Source organism: Sardina pilchardus, chromosome 24 (genome assembly GCF_963854185.1).
Source record: "Sardina pilchardus chromosome 24, fSarPil1.1, whole genome shotgun sequence".
NCBI classification, from domain to species: domain Eukaryota; kingdom Metazoa; phylum Chordata; class Actinopteri; order Clupeiformes; family Clupeidae; genus Sardina; species Sardina pilchardus.
Genome location: NC_085017.1, coordinates 21,205,167 through 21,220,166, shown reverse-complemented (window position 1 = coordinate 21,220,166; position 15,000 = coordinate 21,205,167). Strand labels below are relative to the sequence as shown.

Here is a 15,000-nt window from a genome sequence, read left to right as displayed (position 1 = left end):
TGTGTGAGTGCACATTTGTAAATGTGTGTGTGTGTGTGTGTGTGTGTGTGCGTGCACGTCACGTGTGTGAATGTGTAAGGGGATCACCACAGAAAAAAAAAAACACTCATATTAACACCCTCAAGTGCACTGCGCAGAACACCGGCCCTTGACACGCTGGAGACCGACAGCCTCCTGTAGCCGCTGATTAACTAATCAGCCTCCACACAGAAGATTATAAATAAACCCACTCATTACATACGGCGGCGGCGGCGGCAGCGCTGGGGCTAAATTGAGCTAAAGCTCCGTCGCGCGCGGCTCCTTTTTCCGGTGGGCAGAGGGAGAACGCTCGGCTATCTCGGGACGCCACCGGACCTCCCACTCGAAGGCCCGGCGCTCCGAGGCGAGCGGGGAAAAGGGGCGGAGAGGAGCGGAGAGGAGCGGAGCGGAGAGGAGCGGAGGCGGAAACGGGAGCCGTGGAGAGGGGAGAGCCGCGAGTGTGAAAGAGCAAGAGCCCCTGCTGGGGCTGGAGACAGCTGTTATTGTGCCCCAAAGCAGCGCTGCATAAATGTGTGACGGATCCGACGAGTTTGTATACATAAATAAATAAGTTGATCAAATAAATCTTTTTTCGCGAAGCGCTGGGGAAGGAATTGTAATGTACAGCCGCTGGTTACACAATCCTACAAAAATGTTCTTTCTCTGTTGAGAAACTCACTTGTTGGAGAGGTTTGTTGACTGGTTCTCTTTGGAATATGAATCAGTTTTTAAGAACATAGTTCACAGCTGAATGGTGAGTGAACAGGGTATAGATTCACACGTTCACTCACCATTATCACATTATCACTATCACTTATATAATTATTCTTTATTGCTTTCTTTTTATTTATTATTTATTTATTATTATTATTATTTGCTTTATTATTATTATTATTATTATTATTATTATTATTACTCCTTGCCCATCTATGCTTTCATCTGCTATTACTGTTTGGCTTTTGTTTATGTAAAGCACATTGTATGACCTCTGTGTCTGAAATGTGCTATATACAGTAAATAAACCTGACTTGACTTGACTTGACGTCACTGTACCTTAGGGTTGATAACCAGGAATGTAATGACTCCGTGTTCCTTCAGGTATGGGTCGCGGTGCTGCCCGTCACCCTCCTCCACCTTGTAGGCTCCATTCAGGTGCTCCAGGGTCACCGAGGAGATGTGAACGCGACTGAGGACAAGCAGACAGATATACAGTAGGCAGATGGAACATGAGGTCCTTGGTTGGGCAAAGGAAGATTCCGTGAGTAGGGGAAACTGCCATTCTAACTGAATGAATGGATAGATTTGGGTATAGCCAGTGTATAACAACTCCGAACAGCCGGTTATAGCTGAGCTATCGGTCCTGGATTCGGGCATTTTGGCCCCTGAAGAAATGAACAGATCGTGCGCGCGTGCACACAGTTTAGCCTACTTCAAGATTCTCCGGAGGAGCAATAACTGCTCTGGGTGTTTGACAACGATTACTATCAAAGGTTTGCTAATGTTTGACTCTAAAAATAGCTAGTATTACTCACAGCACCTAAATACAATAACAATACAAGTACTCCACTGTTTATTGACTCACATCTTACCTGGAAATTGATCAAAAGATTTGTTGCAGTGATTCTCCTGTTAAGCTTCAGTGGAAAGCTATCAACAGGGGCAAGTAAACAACTAGCTCACACAGTAATTATTCCCTCTCAAGTTCTAATCATTCAAATTTAACTGCAGTAATCAGTAAAGAGGTGGCGGCACTGACATAAAACATTACTTTTACATTTAGTCATTTCAGCTGACGTTTTTATTCAAAGCGACTTACAAAAAGGGAACGACCAAAGTACGGTGCGACAAAGACATGCTAAAGCAGCATTAAGCTTTATTCGCATAGAATCATCTGACAGTTTAAACGAAGTTGAGTCAAGGGAAGGCGAAGAGGGATAGTCTAGTGGTAAGTGCTAGAATTAGCATGTCCAGTCGGGTCTTCAGAAGGCTTTTGGAGAAAGGGAGAGGGAAGACCCTACTCTTGTAGGAACTAGCATAACGACTTTCACCAGCTAACAAACACAGAGCAGCAAGACTCTGTTATTACATTGCATTACATTTTTGACCAAACCGACTTACAACATGGTAAAAAACATTTTCAAGCTTTTGAGAGCAATTCTAACAACAATTTTACAATTACAATTATACAAACAATAAACAAAAACCACAATAAGTGCATCAATGAGTGTGATAAGTGATAAGGTTATGAGATGTTATGAGATGACCTGATCACCAGCGCTGACCACTGGGGACACTTTCACCTGACAGCGGACATCGACTGCACACACGGCATCGCTTTTGTGCGTGGCACGTACCCGGGCACGCCTCCAGCCTCCATGTGATTGGCCAGCGTCACGTCGTGCGACCACACGTCGTACTGCCACTTCTGGAGGCCGATGACGCCGCACAGGACATTCCCAGAATGCACCCCGACGCGCATGTTGATGTCCACGCCGGTGGCGTCCCTCACCTTCCTGAGGAACGCGAGAGAAAGATGGAGAGAGGGAGAGAGAGAGAAAAGAGAAAGAGAAAGAGAGGGAGAGGATTAATCTCTGTGAAATGACGGCGTTTTCTCATATAATCCATCACGAAATGGCAGCCGGTGTGACATTCTCTCATATCTCCCCTCCACTAAAAATAAGGCTGGCGTACGCTAATTAGGCAACAGTGTAAATATCAGCGCTGGGCGCCATGCGCCTGGCGGCAGTTAGTGTTTGCTCTGCACCGGGGGGCCCCCACGGCCAACCGCACGCTCCCAGCTGTGTGCGGATCACCTTATCATCTTGATTTCATATTGTGTTTGCACGGAGGCCTCCACATGGATGAGCCCATCAATCATACACACAGTCCGTGTGTGTGTGTGTGTGTGTGTGTGTGTGTGTGTGCGTGTGTGAGCGAGCGAAAGAGTGAGTGAAAATGTGTGGGCTTGTGTATGTGTCTGAGAGTCCCCAAGTGTATTGCTGTGAGTCGCCATCCTTGTTTGTGCATCTGTGTGTGTGTGTGTGTGTGTGTGTGCATGCCTGCATCCGTGTGCAATGTGCATGATTGTGTGCGCGTGTGTAGGTGTGAGTGACAATCACATTATTTCGGGAAGCTGAACACCAGCGGCTCCATCAGACTTTTGCGCGCCGTGTCACAAAATAGGAGGTGAGAACGCCGGCACCTCAGTCACACCCTTAAATGGACTTTGTGTGCCTGTGTGAAATAAGACGGAGACAGACGGAGAAGGGGAGGAAGGTGGAGGTGAAGGAGGAGGAGGAGGAGGAGGAGGAGGAGGAGGAGGAAGAGGAGGAGGGGGGGCGGGAAGACAGAGCGCGGGGAAAAGATGAAATAGGGCGTGTAATATGTGTTCAAAGGGCAAACACAGACAAGAAAGAGGGAGAGAGTGAGAGAGGGAGGGAGAGAGAAAGAGATAGAGGGAGGGAGAGGGAGCGAAAGAGCGATAGGGGTGGGGAAAAGAGACAGGGCATATTCTCTGTTCAAAGCAAAGGCAGAGACAGAGAAAGAATAGAGAGGACGAAAGTGAGAATAAGCAACAAAAAAAACAGCAGAAAAATACAGAAAAATGGGCACAGTCAGTTTGGCAAAGGGTTACAACACCGAGAGACTGAACAGGGAGTGTTCTTGATGGCGAGACAGGTGGTGTTATTGATGAAAGAGGTACCGGTAGATGTTGTCGGAGAACGAGAAGAGAGTGAGGAAACAAGAAGAAGAAGAAGAAGAAGAAGAAGAAAAGTGTCCCATTTACTTGATGGCCTCACACATCTCCAGGCCCATCTTCACACAGTTGTTGGCGTGGTTGGGCAGAGACTCCGGCAGGCCCGACACACAGTAGTAACAGTCCCCCAGGATCTTAATCCGCATGCAGTCGTTCTCCTGAAGGCGGTAGTACAAAAGGAGAAGCCAGCTTTTGGTACCGTTTTGACAACAAGGAACCTGAACAACTTCAGCTCATGAAGAGAATGCTGTATTTATTATCAGCTTATCATTATTATTATCTATAGTGTGAAACAGATACAATATACATGACATGAGCTGCTAAATGCAATGCAGTAACTCATTTCAATTGATGACCCTTTTATATCTGGATAGATCTGGGTAGAATTGAACTAGAGAAGAAATCACTGTGTTCCTATTGATGTAGCTCTACGTCCAGTCTTCTCTCTGGCATAAAATCTAAAGAAATCGATCATCCATCAATACTCATACAAATAAATGATAATGAAAGTAATCATCGGCTCACAGCATCTATTGAATTTGCCGGGAGATAATGGACAAAGATGGACTGAAATCACCTCCCTCCCCCCGTGCCAATAATTTGTCAGGCTGGACATTGTCAGGACGATAATTTCACATCACCATCCTCTGATTCACTGATCGAGCATGCTAGTTGTTGTTTTACATTTGGAAATATGAGGACAATGAAAGACTTGAGGAAGGGGAAAAGTGCAGACATTGAATAAAAGGAGAGAGGAGAGGAAACCATGCAAAGGACACTCATTTGTTATGACTTACTCTTCGCAGACAACACTGTGGTAGACACTGACATTTAAACCACCAAAAACACAATTTAAAGATACAAAATCACATTCGACTATAACAAAAAAAAAAAGGAAAAAAAAGGAAAAAAAATCTCAAGAGACATTGATTATAAGAATGAGGGAGAGTGGAGAGAGCGTGCAGTGGTACCTTTGCAATCTGGTCAAACTTGCCGAAGAGCTCGTTGAGCATGTGAACGAGTTCTCCAGGGGAACAGTCGCTGGCGAGGCGTGTGAAGCCGACTATATCCGCATACAAAATGCTGTGGCCAGACAAACCCACAGATACACAGGAGAGATAAAAAGAGACCATATTGGAAAAAGCTGGAAATATTGCAGCAGCTCAAGTGCTTGGTGACAGCTGGCTATATAATATGTGTGCTAGTGAACACTCCATGCATTTGGGTGATGTGTCGTGCAGTAGTATTTCCATACTAATCGTCAAACGATTGTCAAACCCTCAAAAATACTGAAAAACACTTTAGCGTTTCTAAATGTGTATTATTAAGCTGATTATTTCCAATGAAAAATGTCTCAAGCTCAGAGAAGGCGCAAGCTTTCAGAAGAGTCTTTCTCTCTTTCTCATTAACTAGCATCCCATGTACCGTCACACCCATATATGGTCACACAGGTATGATGATGTGATGGGAATGTTGGAAAATGAGTGTTCTAAAGAATATTTGGGCAAATAATTCAGCGTGGAATTTTAGAATGGTTGTGGAATAGAATATTTTCTTAGAACGTGAAACCACCTGACTGCAAGGCATTGTTAAGCACAACACACAAACGCACACAAAACAAACAAACACACACACACACACACACACACACACTTTTATCATGTCTAAGGACCCTGTGCTGTCCTACGCTTGGCTTCAAGACTCATCACATCCTCACAAGTAAATTACAGAGCAGAAGCTCTTCTTCAGTGGTACAAGGATACTCAAGAGAGCCATCATTACCATGGAGGTCACAGAAGACAACAATATGAGCCTGACAGACCAAAACAGCGCGGGCACACACGCACGCACGCGCGCAAACACACACACACACACACACACGCACACGCGCACACACACACACGCCAAAACACCAAACGAGGCCTTTATAATGAGCAGTGTGTTGTCACTCCCCCCCTATTCCCTTTCCACCCTCCCTGCCACACTTTGAGCATGATGAAAAAGATATTACCGCCCGACTGAAGAGCTTTGAAGCAGATAGGTATTACTTCAAAATCAAGAAGGACTCACTGTCCTTCAGTCTGATGAGAGCCTCTTATTTATTCAGCTCTGGATCCTCCGTGAAATCTGTCCTTTGTTACAAGAAAAAATATTGGACCCCGAGAGAGAAGCTGAAACAATCTTGATAGGCATCTAAAATAACAATTTTGTTAGACGGGGGTTGTTCAAACTGCCTTTTTGGAAGAACTCTGATCAGTAACGGACACAGACTGTGGTGAATTTGTTTATCCTAAATGTTTCTTTGTCTCTACTGTGTTTAATTTGGAGTTCCAGAAGGGATCTGAGGAGTCTATGTGTATGGCAGCGATGGCCCCATGTTTGATGGGAAAATGTCCTGAGATTATCTTTCCTTTCCTGGGAAACGTAATGAATCATTGTGCTTTTGGTGGAATATTGCAATTCAAATTGGGATAAATGTGAATAAATAGAGGGGGTTTTGAATATTGGGTGATTTTGGTTCCATACAGTATATGATTACAGTGATGTGCATGGTCTTTAAGTTAATGCAGCCAGTTCTCTCCATTATCACAATGTACACATGGGAGCTGCCATGTGAGCTGCATTCATGTAATGATATTTATGTTTTTCATCAAATACAAATTAACAGACAGATCTGTGTTGTAATAAGCTATATTTAATTGTCTGTATTAAATTGATCTCAGCTCACTGACAGTTCTCCTGTTCACAATAGAGGTACTACTTGATTATGATTGATTACTACTAGATTATGTTTTGTAGTTGTTGATGGTGTGCAGATGAACACAGTCACAGTTGTTCTACAGGAGCTGTTAGCATTTCAAATACTCTAAGGTGATGCCCAGATATCTGGGCCATGATACAATATTATTGAGATTCCTTATGTTTTACAATACAGCTAGTATTGTGATTAATTTCTATTGATTGGCATTTATTTCTGTATTATTCTGTCTGCAGCCATCTTGGCATGGTAAAATTAACTCACAATGTCAAAATGCAAAAATTGACTTGTACATAATGTCAAATTTACACTGTGATACAACAAAAATAGGTTAATACACACCATAAACTTCAGAAGCAATATTGTCAGAGTAGACAAATGCAGGCTACCTAAACAAAATGTTAATAATATAATAATATTAAATGAATAAGTATGGCCATACTTGGTGCCACGATATCTATTGTGCCAAGAATATTGCGATCCTACGATACTCAATATGTTGTCCCACCTCTCATTCAAAAAGCTGCACATTAGCCACTGCCTGCTGATGATTACCTTGGGTGCAAGAGAGTGAGATCTGATCGTGTTTCACAGGAGTCGCTCACCTGACATTGGTGTGTCTCTGCACGTAGAGATTGTGGAAATTGTTGGTGTTCTCCGCCTGGCCAAAGTTGGGACCTTTTAGCCTCTGGATAATCTCGGCCTTCATCACCCTGGCAATGTGGGCAGGGAGCAAGGACAGCAACAGACGCTCCTATTGGACACAAAACAAACACAAGACACCTTCAAGATCACTGAGTGATGTGGGCAAGGAGCAAGGACAGCAACAGACGCTCCTATTGGACACAAAACAAACACAAGACACCTTTGAGATCACTGAAGGTGCCTCTCATGCAGCTTTATACAGTACATCCTCCCTCACTCGATCCTCACTGATCTACATAAAGAATGATGGGGCGGCAACAATGGGATAGTCTATCCCTTCCTCTATCTTTCTTTATGTAGATCAGTGAGGATCGAGGCCCGAGGAGCGAGGGAGGACGTATAAACGCTGCATGAGAGGCACCCTGAGTGATGTTGGCAGGGAGCAAGGACAGCAACAGCTGTCCTATTGGACACAAAACAAACACAAGACATCTTCGAGATCACTGAGTGATGTGGGCAAGGAGCAAGGACAGCAAAAGATGCTCCTATTGGACACAAAACAAACACACCTTCGAGATCACTGTATGCAGCGTCTTCGCTGGCACAATCATGGCGCAATTTCTTTGCACAATGGGATCCTTATACAACCTACTGTACAGCCCAGTAGTGTTGTAATAACGTCCCGCATCCAAATGGCATATTTGAGAAACAGTTGTTCACAATGGCTTACGTTAGACGGCGAATACACAGTCTACATTACATTAACACCCCATATTCATATTATGCCATTTTTGAGAATCGTGTTCACAATGGCCTCTGTTATAAGGCGAACATACACAGACCAGATATGATACCGCTTATTGCAAGGCCATTTTTGAGAAACGAGTCTTCGCAATGGCTTACGTTAGACGGTGAACACAGTCTACATTACATTAACAACCCCATATTCATATGCCATTTTTGAGAATCGTGTTCACAATGGCCTCTGTTATAAGGTGAACATACACAGACCAGATATGATACCACATATTGCAAGGCCATTTTTGAGAAACGAGTCTTCGCAATGGCTTACGTTAGACGGTGAATACACGGTCTACATCATACGCCTATAAAAGCAGGCTTCTCAGGATCCACAGGTTGCTAATGACTGTCTCAGGCTGTCTCAAGTGTGATATCCCGCAACGTCTTTATGCGGCCTTTACTCCGTGAGCCGCAAATGAAAGCTAAATGAGCTGAGATGGAGCACAGTGCAGTCTCCTTCCTGGCTGGGAGCAGTGAGGGATATATAAGAAAGAAATAAAAAAAAAAAACAGGTTAATTGCCTCATCTGACTCAAGCACTTTTTACCTGCCATTTAAAAAGTAACGCACTCGTGCACAGGAAATGCTTTTAAATAACACTCTTCTGAGATATACTGCTATCGCGGAGATAGATGGGGAGAGGGGGAGGGGGCGTGTTGGGTTGGGCAGTGGCTGCCATTTCCAAGCATCGATTCATGCTTTCACGCATCCTCTCTTCCCCTGCAGAGAGAGTGGGCAAGTGGGTAATGTAAGTGAGTGGTGCTTGCAGAAGGACAGACTGGGTGGCCATTACAGAGCCAGGATGTCCAAGCAGATGGAGAGCTTGGACCTTACAAAGAAAATGACCAGAAAAAGGTTGAATAACTTCACCTTTACCTTCAGATATACAGAACCTGAGAGGAAAGTACCTTGTCAGTGACTGACAGCAACACAAATTATTATTCAGTTCAAAACTGTAGAATTGTATATGTACCAATAGACCTGCAGAACTATGATCACTAAGAACTAGTGTGTACTGTATAGAAGTGGTCACAGCAACAGTTCAATATAAGGAGAAATGATGGCCTATGATGAGATAACATAATGGCAGACTCGATGGTTATGCTGCACGGCTCCATTTAGAGCAAATGGGTGAATTAGTCGTAGATATCGTAGTAAGTGATGCCGACTTCTCCTTCCCACTCACCATGGAAATGTCGTCTATGCATAAACATGAGGTGTGATAGTGAATCAGGAGCTGTCCTAAAAACTCATCTCCAGAGAATGACTGCCAAAACGGTCTCAGCCCAAAACAGAAAACACATGCACGCACGCACGCACGCACGCACACACGCACGCACGCACGCACGCACGCACGCACGCACACACACACACACATACACACACACACACGCAAATGAGTGGAGAATGGGTGGAGGAAAGGGAAGAAAGGAAGTGGAGGTAAGGACACTGTGCCACAGACGAATCAGACAGGAGAGTGATGGAGAATGAGGCGCTGTGGAGGGCAGCGGCGGCTCAATGAAGGCAGGCAGACACAATGGAGACATTCACTTAGACTTAATTACACTGATTAGTATAGGGTGCATTCACAATGACACAGGCTGAGAATCACCTGCGAGAGAGAGGGGAAGAGCAATATATATACACACATATATATATATATATAGTCAGAGAGCAGAGAGTGAGAGAGAATGTGTGTGTGTGTGTGTGTGTGTGTGTGTGTGTGTGTGAGTCTGGAATTTGTGTGTATGCCGTGTGTGTATGTGTGTGTGTATGTACGTGCGTGCCTGCGTGCGTGTGTGTGAGCGTGTGTGTGTATGTGTGTGTGTGTGTGTGTCTGCGATTTGTGTGTATGCCGTGTGTGTATGTGCGTGTATATGCACGTGCGTGCATGCGTGCGCGCGCGTGTGTGTATGTGTGTGTGTATGTGTGTGTGTATGTGTGTGTGTATGTACATGCGTGCCTGCGTGTGTGTGTGTGTGCATGCATGCATGCGCGTGTGTATATGTGTGTCTGCACCTGGGGCTCTTGGTATATGTTTCTGTGTTATGGTTCCTAATTATGTTTGGCTATGAGCGAAAGAAACACACAATATTTGCAATGACATTTGCAGAATAATGGGGAGTTTGGGTGCACATTTCTTCGGAATGATATTTCACAAGGGATGAATGATAACCCCACTCTTCAAGGCGCACACACACACACACACACACACACACACACACACACACACACACCCTGGCGACACTATGCCTCAGCGAGTCAGGCGTCTCTTTCATCTGTGCTGTAATATTTCACCCTCACACCCACTGCTTGATGGAGATATTTCACATAAAACACAGACAAGCCGCATTTGCAGCGAGGAGGGGTGATTTTTCTAAATTACCCCCCCCCACCCATTATACCACACCACCACCCCAACCCATCCAACCTCCACCACACACACATCCACAGACAGAGAGAGAGAGAGAGTGTGTGTTGGTGGTAGTGGTGGTGGTGGTGGTGGTGGTGGCGCGGGGGGGTCTATTTTTGGATAATCAACCTCACCCCGCCCTTGGTTTTATGGAGCCAGGAGTGTTGCTGGTGGTGATATATAAAGACACCCCGCCACCAGCAGCAGCACAACGCTGTCTCCTTTTTAGCTGCAGGAATGAGTCATACCCCCTACTCCTACCCCCTACTCCTACCCACTACCCACCCCCTACTCCTACCCCCTACCCAAACCCCATAGTCCCTTAGGTGTCTAGCAACAGTGATCACTGTTGTAATCCCACTAGTGCAGTGTAGCCCTACTCAGACACACACACACACACACACATGCACGCACACATAAACACACACTCACATGCACACACACACTCACACACACACATGCGTGCGCACACACACACACACACACACACACACATACACATGCGTGCACACACACTCACGCACACACACACACACACGCCCACACACACACACACACACACACACACACACACACACAAAATGAGACAGTGAGACTCCAATTCTGTAATGTACAGTAGCACTCCCAAGGGAGCTACAGCTACTCTGTTTCTGGCTGCATGTGTTAGACTGAAATACAGTGGCCCTCTGCCTTAGTCAATAAAACGCAATCCCAAACACACACTAAAAATATTATTGCCTGCTAGCTCATCTCATTCTCAACACATACCAGCGCAAGCACACCTGCATCTCTCGACAGGGACTACATGCTATTGCTGAAATCCCACACAGGAAGGTGCAAATTATCCATCACCACACAAACATGACCAGATGGGTCCAACCTGTAGGAGAGGCCCTGCGAGTTCTCTACCTGCTGATGCTTCTCGAACTCCAGCTTGATGGGGGACTTGATGCAGTTGCAGGTGTCCTGGTAGGTCTGCCGCAGGGCCAGGTCCATCAGGTGCTTGTGGTAGGCTCCCGCCAGGTTCCCGCAGATGAAGATGATGATGTTGGCCAGGATCTGTCGGAACACATACGGAACGGCCCGTCAGGTTCAGTGTGTTCTGTATCACACTAGTCACGTCTACGCAGAGAGAGGCATATGGGGGATGGGGAACACACCAGGCAGCCAGTCTAGACCACACCAGAGGTGCGTTCAAATTTGCAAACATAGGCGAACACTTTGTGTACGTTTGCAAACAGTTTTCTGTTAGCATACATTTTCGGGGAACATTTGTGAACAATCGCTAACAGTCTGAGGAGGTGTCTGAGGGTGTTTTCTGCGAACATACAGTGGAAATGGACGTGAGTTTGATGAAGGCAAACTTGGTGAAGGTATGCAGAAAGTAAACAGTCATCTATAGACCTCAGGGTCATCTAGCCCTGGACAGAGGTGGACAACTTCTCAGAGAGTAAAAGTCCGATCATGTATTGGTTCTACCTCTGCACTTAACAAAGGTGATGTGAAAAACGATCTGCTCTACCTGGCTGAAGAGTTGTGCTAATTAGAATCAGCTGGTATAAATGAATGGTTGGCACAGACATTCGGCAGGACTTTTACTTTCTGAAGCTGGACTTTTCCACCTCTAGCCCTGGAGCACCAGGGAGGGAGAAATTAGCTTTATTTGGGCGTAAGGTGGGTGGGCACTCCTCTGGCCCTCAGGCACTCAGCACTCTCGTGATCATACGCAGGAGAGAGAGAGACTGCTGGACGGGTGCCTACTGGCCTCTCAGCAACTGTAAATAACAGCACAGGGAACGTCAAGCGCACCGTTATACGGTGGTGCCGTATAATAACATACATAACGTGCCACTCAGGAAAGGAGAGAAAATGAGAGATGAAAGGGGTTTTTGGGTGGCTGTAGTGGTGGTGGGGAAGTGTGTGTGTGTGTGTGTGTGTGTGTGTGATGGGGGGGGGGTGTCTTGATTGTTATTGCAAATTCATCATTCATAATCAGCATGTCTTTTGCTTAAGAGGGCGAGTCGGGAGGATATCGAGCACAGTGGTTGCGCAATGAAATGAGGGGAAATTTGATCAGTTCATCAGTAAGATTCACTCACTCATACATTACATCCGTGCTTTTCAGCCTGTTTAATTCAGGGCGTTTATAAATAAAAATCCATGGCCTTGCCTAAGTGTTTCATTTCACTCAAAGCCTGTTCAAAATGCTTCAATGGAGCGCGTGGCATCGGTGGCAAGTCGATCACTAAAGCCGCAGAAAAGGAGAATGAGAATCAAGAGAACGGAATGAGTTTACATTGCAGGACACACCATGCTCGTTTCAAAAGACGATGTCAGTAGTAGAAAAGAAAATGTACAAAGGCTGTGGAGGCGAAAAATCCCCCGGACTTAAGATTCACTTGCTCTTTGTGTAGGCCTAATCCCTTCCTGAGCTTTGAACCTCATTAAGGTCGCTTTCCTTTCCTTGGCTATAAAATGAGATGTCTGGGGAAAAACAGGGAACATGACACATGCGCTGCTTTGCCCGGAGCGGAGCGGAGCACAACGGCAGACGCTTAGTGAACTCGCCGGCCAGCGCACGGCGAGGACATCACAGCCAAGTCCTCCTCTTATGCCTAATTGGCACGGCAACAGGAGCCACGGTGAGCAGAGTGCTAAAACACGCATAGCCCAAAAAAAAAAAATGAAAAGAAACGGGGGAGGAAGGAAAAAAATAAGGTCATTATGATTTACTCTGACTTGCTTCAGCCTGAGACAAAAAAAAAAAAACAGAAGTGAAAGGAAAAAAAGAGAAGAAAAAAGACCTGTCGTTTTAATTACTCTTCAGTCCCCTCCGCTATCATTCACCCGGGCATTATTACCAGACGGCGCTCGTCCAGAAGAGCCAATTACGCGCTGTTTTCCAACCATTAAAGGCGCAAAGTCAACAGCCCATTCATTTACTTAAATCAGCCACCCCCCCCCCCCCCCCCCCCCCCGCCCCCACCACCCCAATCAGCAAACAGTGTTTGGTTTTACAGAGATGCCGAACGTAGCCCACATTTTTACATAACGGAAGGTTTATTCACAGACGCATGAATGTTTGCTTTTCCGACTCGAATCTTGCATTTGGTGTTCCTCATCTTGTCTTCATCAGGCCCCTGAAGCTCACCTGCGCGGCCGACCTGTCTGTGACTCGTTCCCCACCTGCCGAAAGAGGCGGCACGACGCGCGGTGTCCCGCCAGGTTGCCCACAGCTATGGCTTGATGAGGCGGGCTTTAATTACAAGTCGCGTGGGGAGAGGGGCGGGGGGGGGGGGGGGGGGTAGGTACTGCGAGCGGCTCAGTCATGAGCAACGGAGCATGGCTTTGCTTCAGAAGGAGGGCGAGGACAGAACAGACGTAGACCAGATTCATCATTCTCGTAGTCGACCAGTTAGGATTCTGACAGGGGGGGGGGGGGGGCTACAGCACGTCCAGATGACGTCCAAAGGAAGCGGGAAAAACAACTTCATTCTTTCAAAGGCCTCAAAGACACCATTAGGGAGCTATATTTTGCTCCAAGCAACAGTGTACTTTTAGGGTCCCTTTTGTTCATTTGTTGCCGGTTTCTGTGTGTGTGTGTGTGTGTGTGTGTGTGTGTGTGTGTGTGTGTGTGTGTGTGTTGATGGGGTGTCATCGAGCTCCAGGCAATGTAGTCAGCCCCTGCCGATGAATAGCCTCGGTCCTTCTGGAGCGCCAGTGAAAGAACAAGAACAGAGCACACACACCCACACACACACACACACACACACACACACTGTAAACCAGCGCGACCAGGTCTTAAGAGCGCATCGTAATTAAGGTCACACAAAGCCCCTGGAGGGGCCCCAGAGTGATAAAGTGGTGCTCCAGCAATGCAAGATGAAGGCAAATGCGTCTCTCCCTGCGATCTCATTCAGGTGTTGTTAGAGGAGCTGGCACGCCGGGAGGGGAGTGCACAGTTCAGGCTCCGAGGACCTTGAGAGAGAATGTTAAGGAAATTGCCTCTGTCTCTTCCTCTTCTACATACACACACACACACACACACACACACACACACACACACACACACACACACACACACACACACACACACACACACACACACACACACACACACACACACACACACACACACACACACACATACACACACACACACACACACACACACACACACACACACACTCATTCCCTATGCCTCCCTCCCCAGGGGGGGAGATCATAATAAAGAATGCATATGCACATCCGACAGTGAAAGCACACACAGGTGAATGATTTCATAAAGAAGAGTTATTATATTGCGGCTCCCCCATTCTGATTTGCAATACAATGGAGCATATTCACAGGCCAATGTGTCATTCATATTTTATGCGGTTCTCCAGAGTCTTTTATCATCCGGCTGCTGGTGCACACTTGCTTTATAGCTCAGAGCAAAGTTAACATAATGCTGATGTCTTTGTTTTGAAATGAAATGCTAAAATTAGAAGCAGACAAATTAAGACTATTCCTTGGTGTGGCCGGTACACAACATGACACATTTCATTTCTACACAACAAAGCGACTCAACTATTAATTGTTGGTTAAAACTTTAAAGCTTTCCAAAAGA

At 46.0% G+C, this 15,000-nt stretch overlaps 1 protein-coding gene across 2 annotated transcripts in view; it reads right to left on the bottom strand.

The window, feature by feature from the left end:
- The window catches only part of adcy2b (adenylate cyclase 2b (brain)), a 63,444-nt gene that overhangs the window by 21,419 nt on the left and 27,025 nt on the right, over positions 1-15,000 (bottom strand). For both annotated transcript variants that reach the window (XM_062529669.1, XM_062529670.1), the window contains exons 4-9: positions 11,301-11,450; positions 7,139-7,287; positions 4,747-4,858; positions 3,806-3,933; positions 2,373-2,531; positions 1,072-1,204 (exon numbers count right to left, since the gene is read on the bottom strand). In XM_062529669.1, coding sequence (XP_062385653.1) covers positions 1,072-1,204; positions 2,373-2,531; positions 3,806-3,933; positions 4,747-4,858; positions 7,139-7,287; positions 11,301-11,450 — 831 coding nt within the window. The remainder of the gene's footprint in view (positions 1-1,071; positions 1,205-2,372; positions 2,532-3,805; positions 3,934-4,746; positions 4,859-7,138; positions 7,288-11,300; positions 11,451-15,000) is intronic.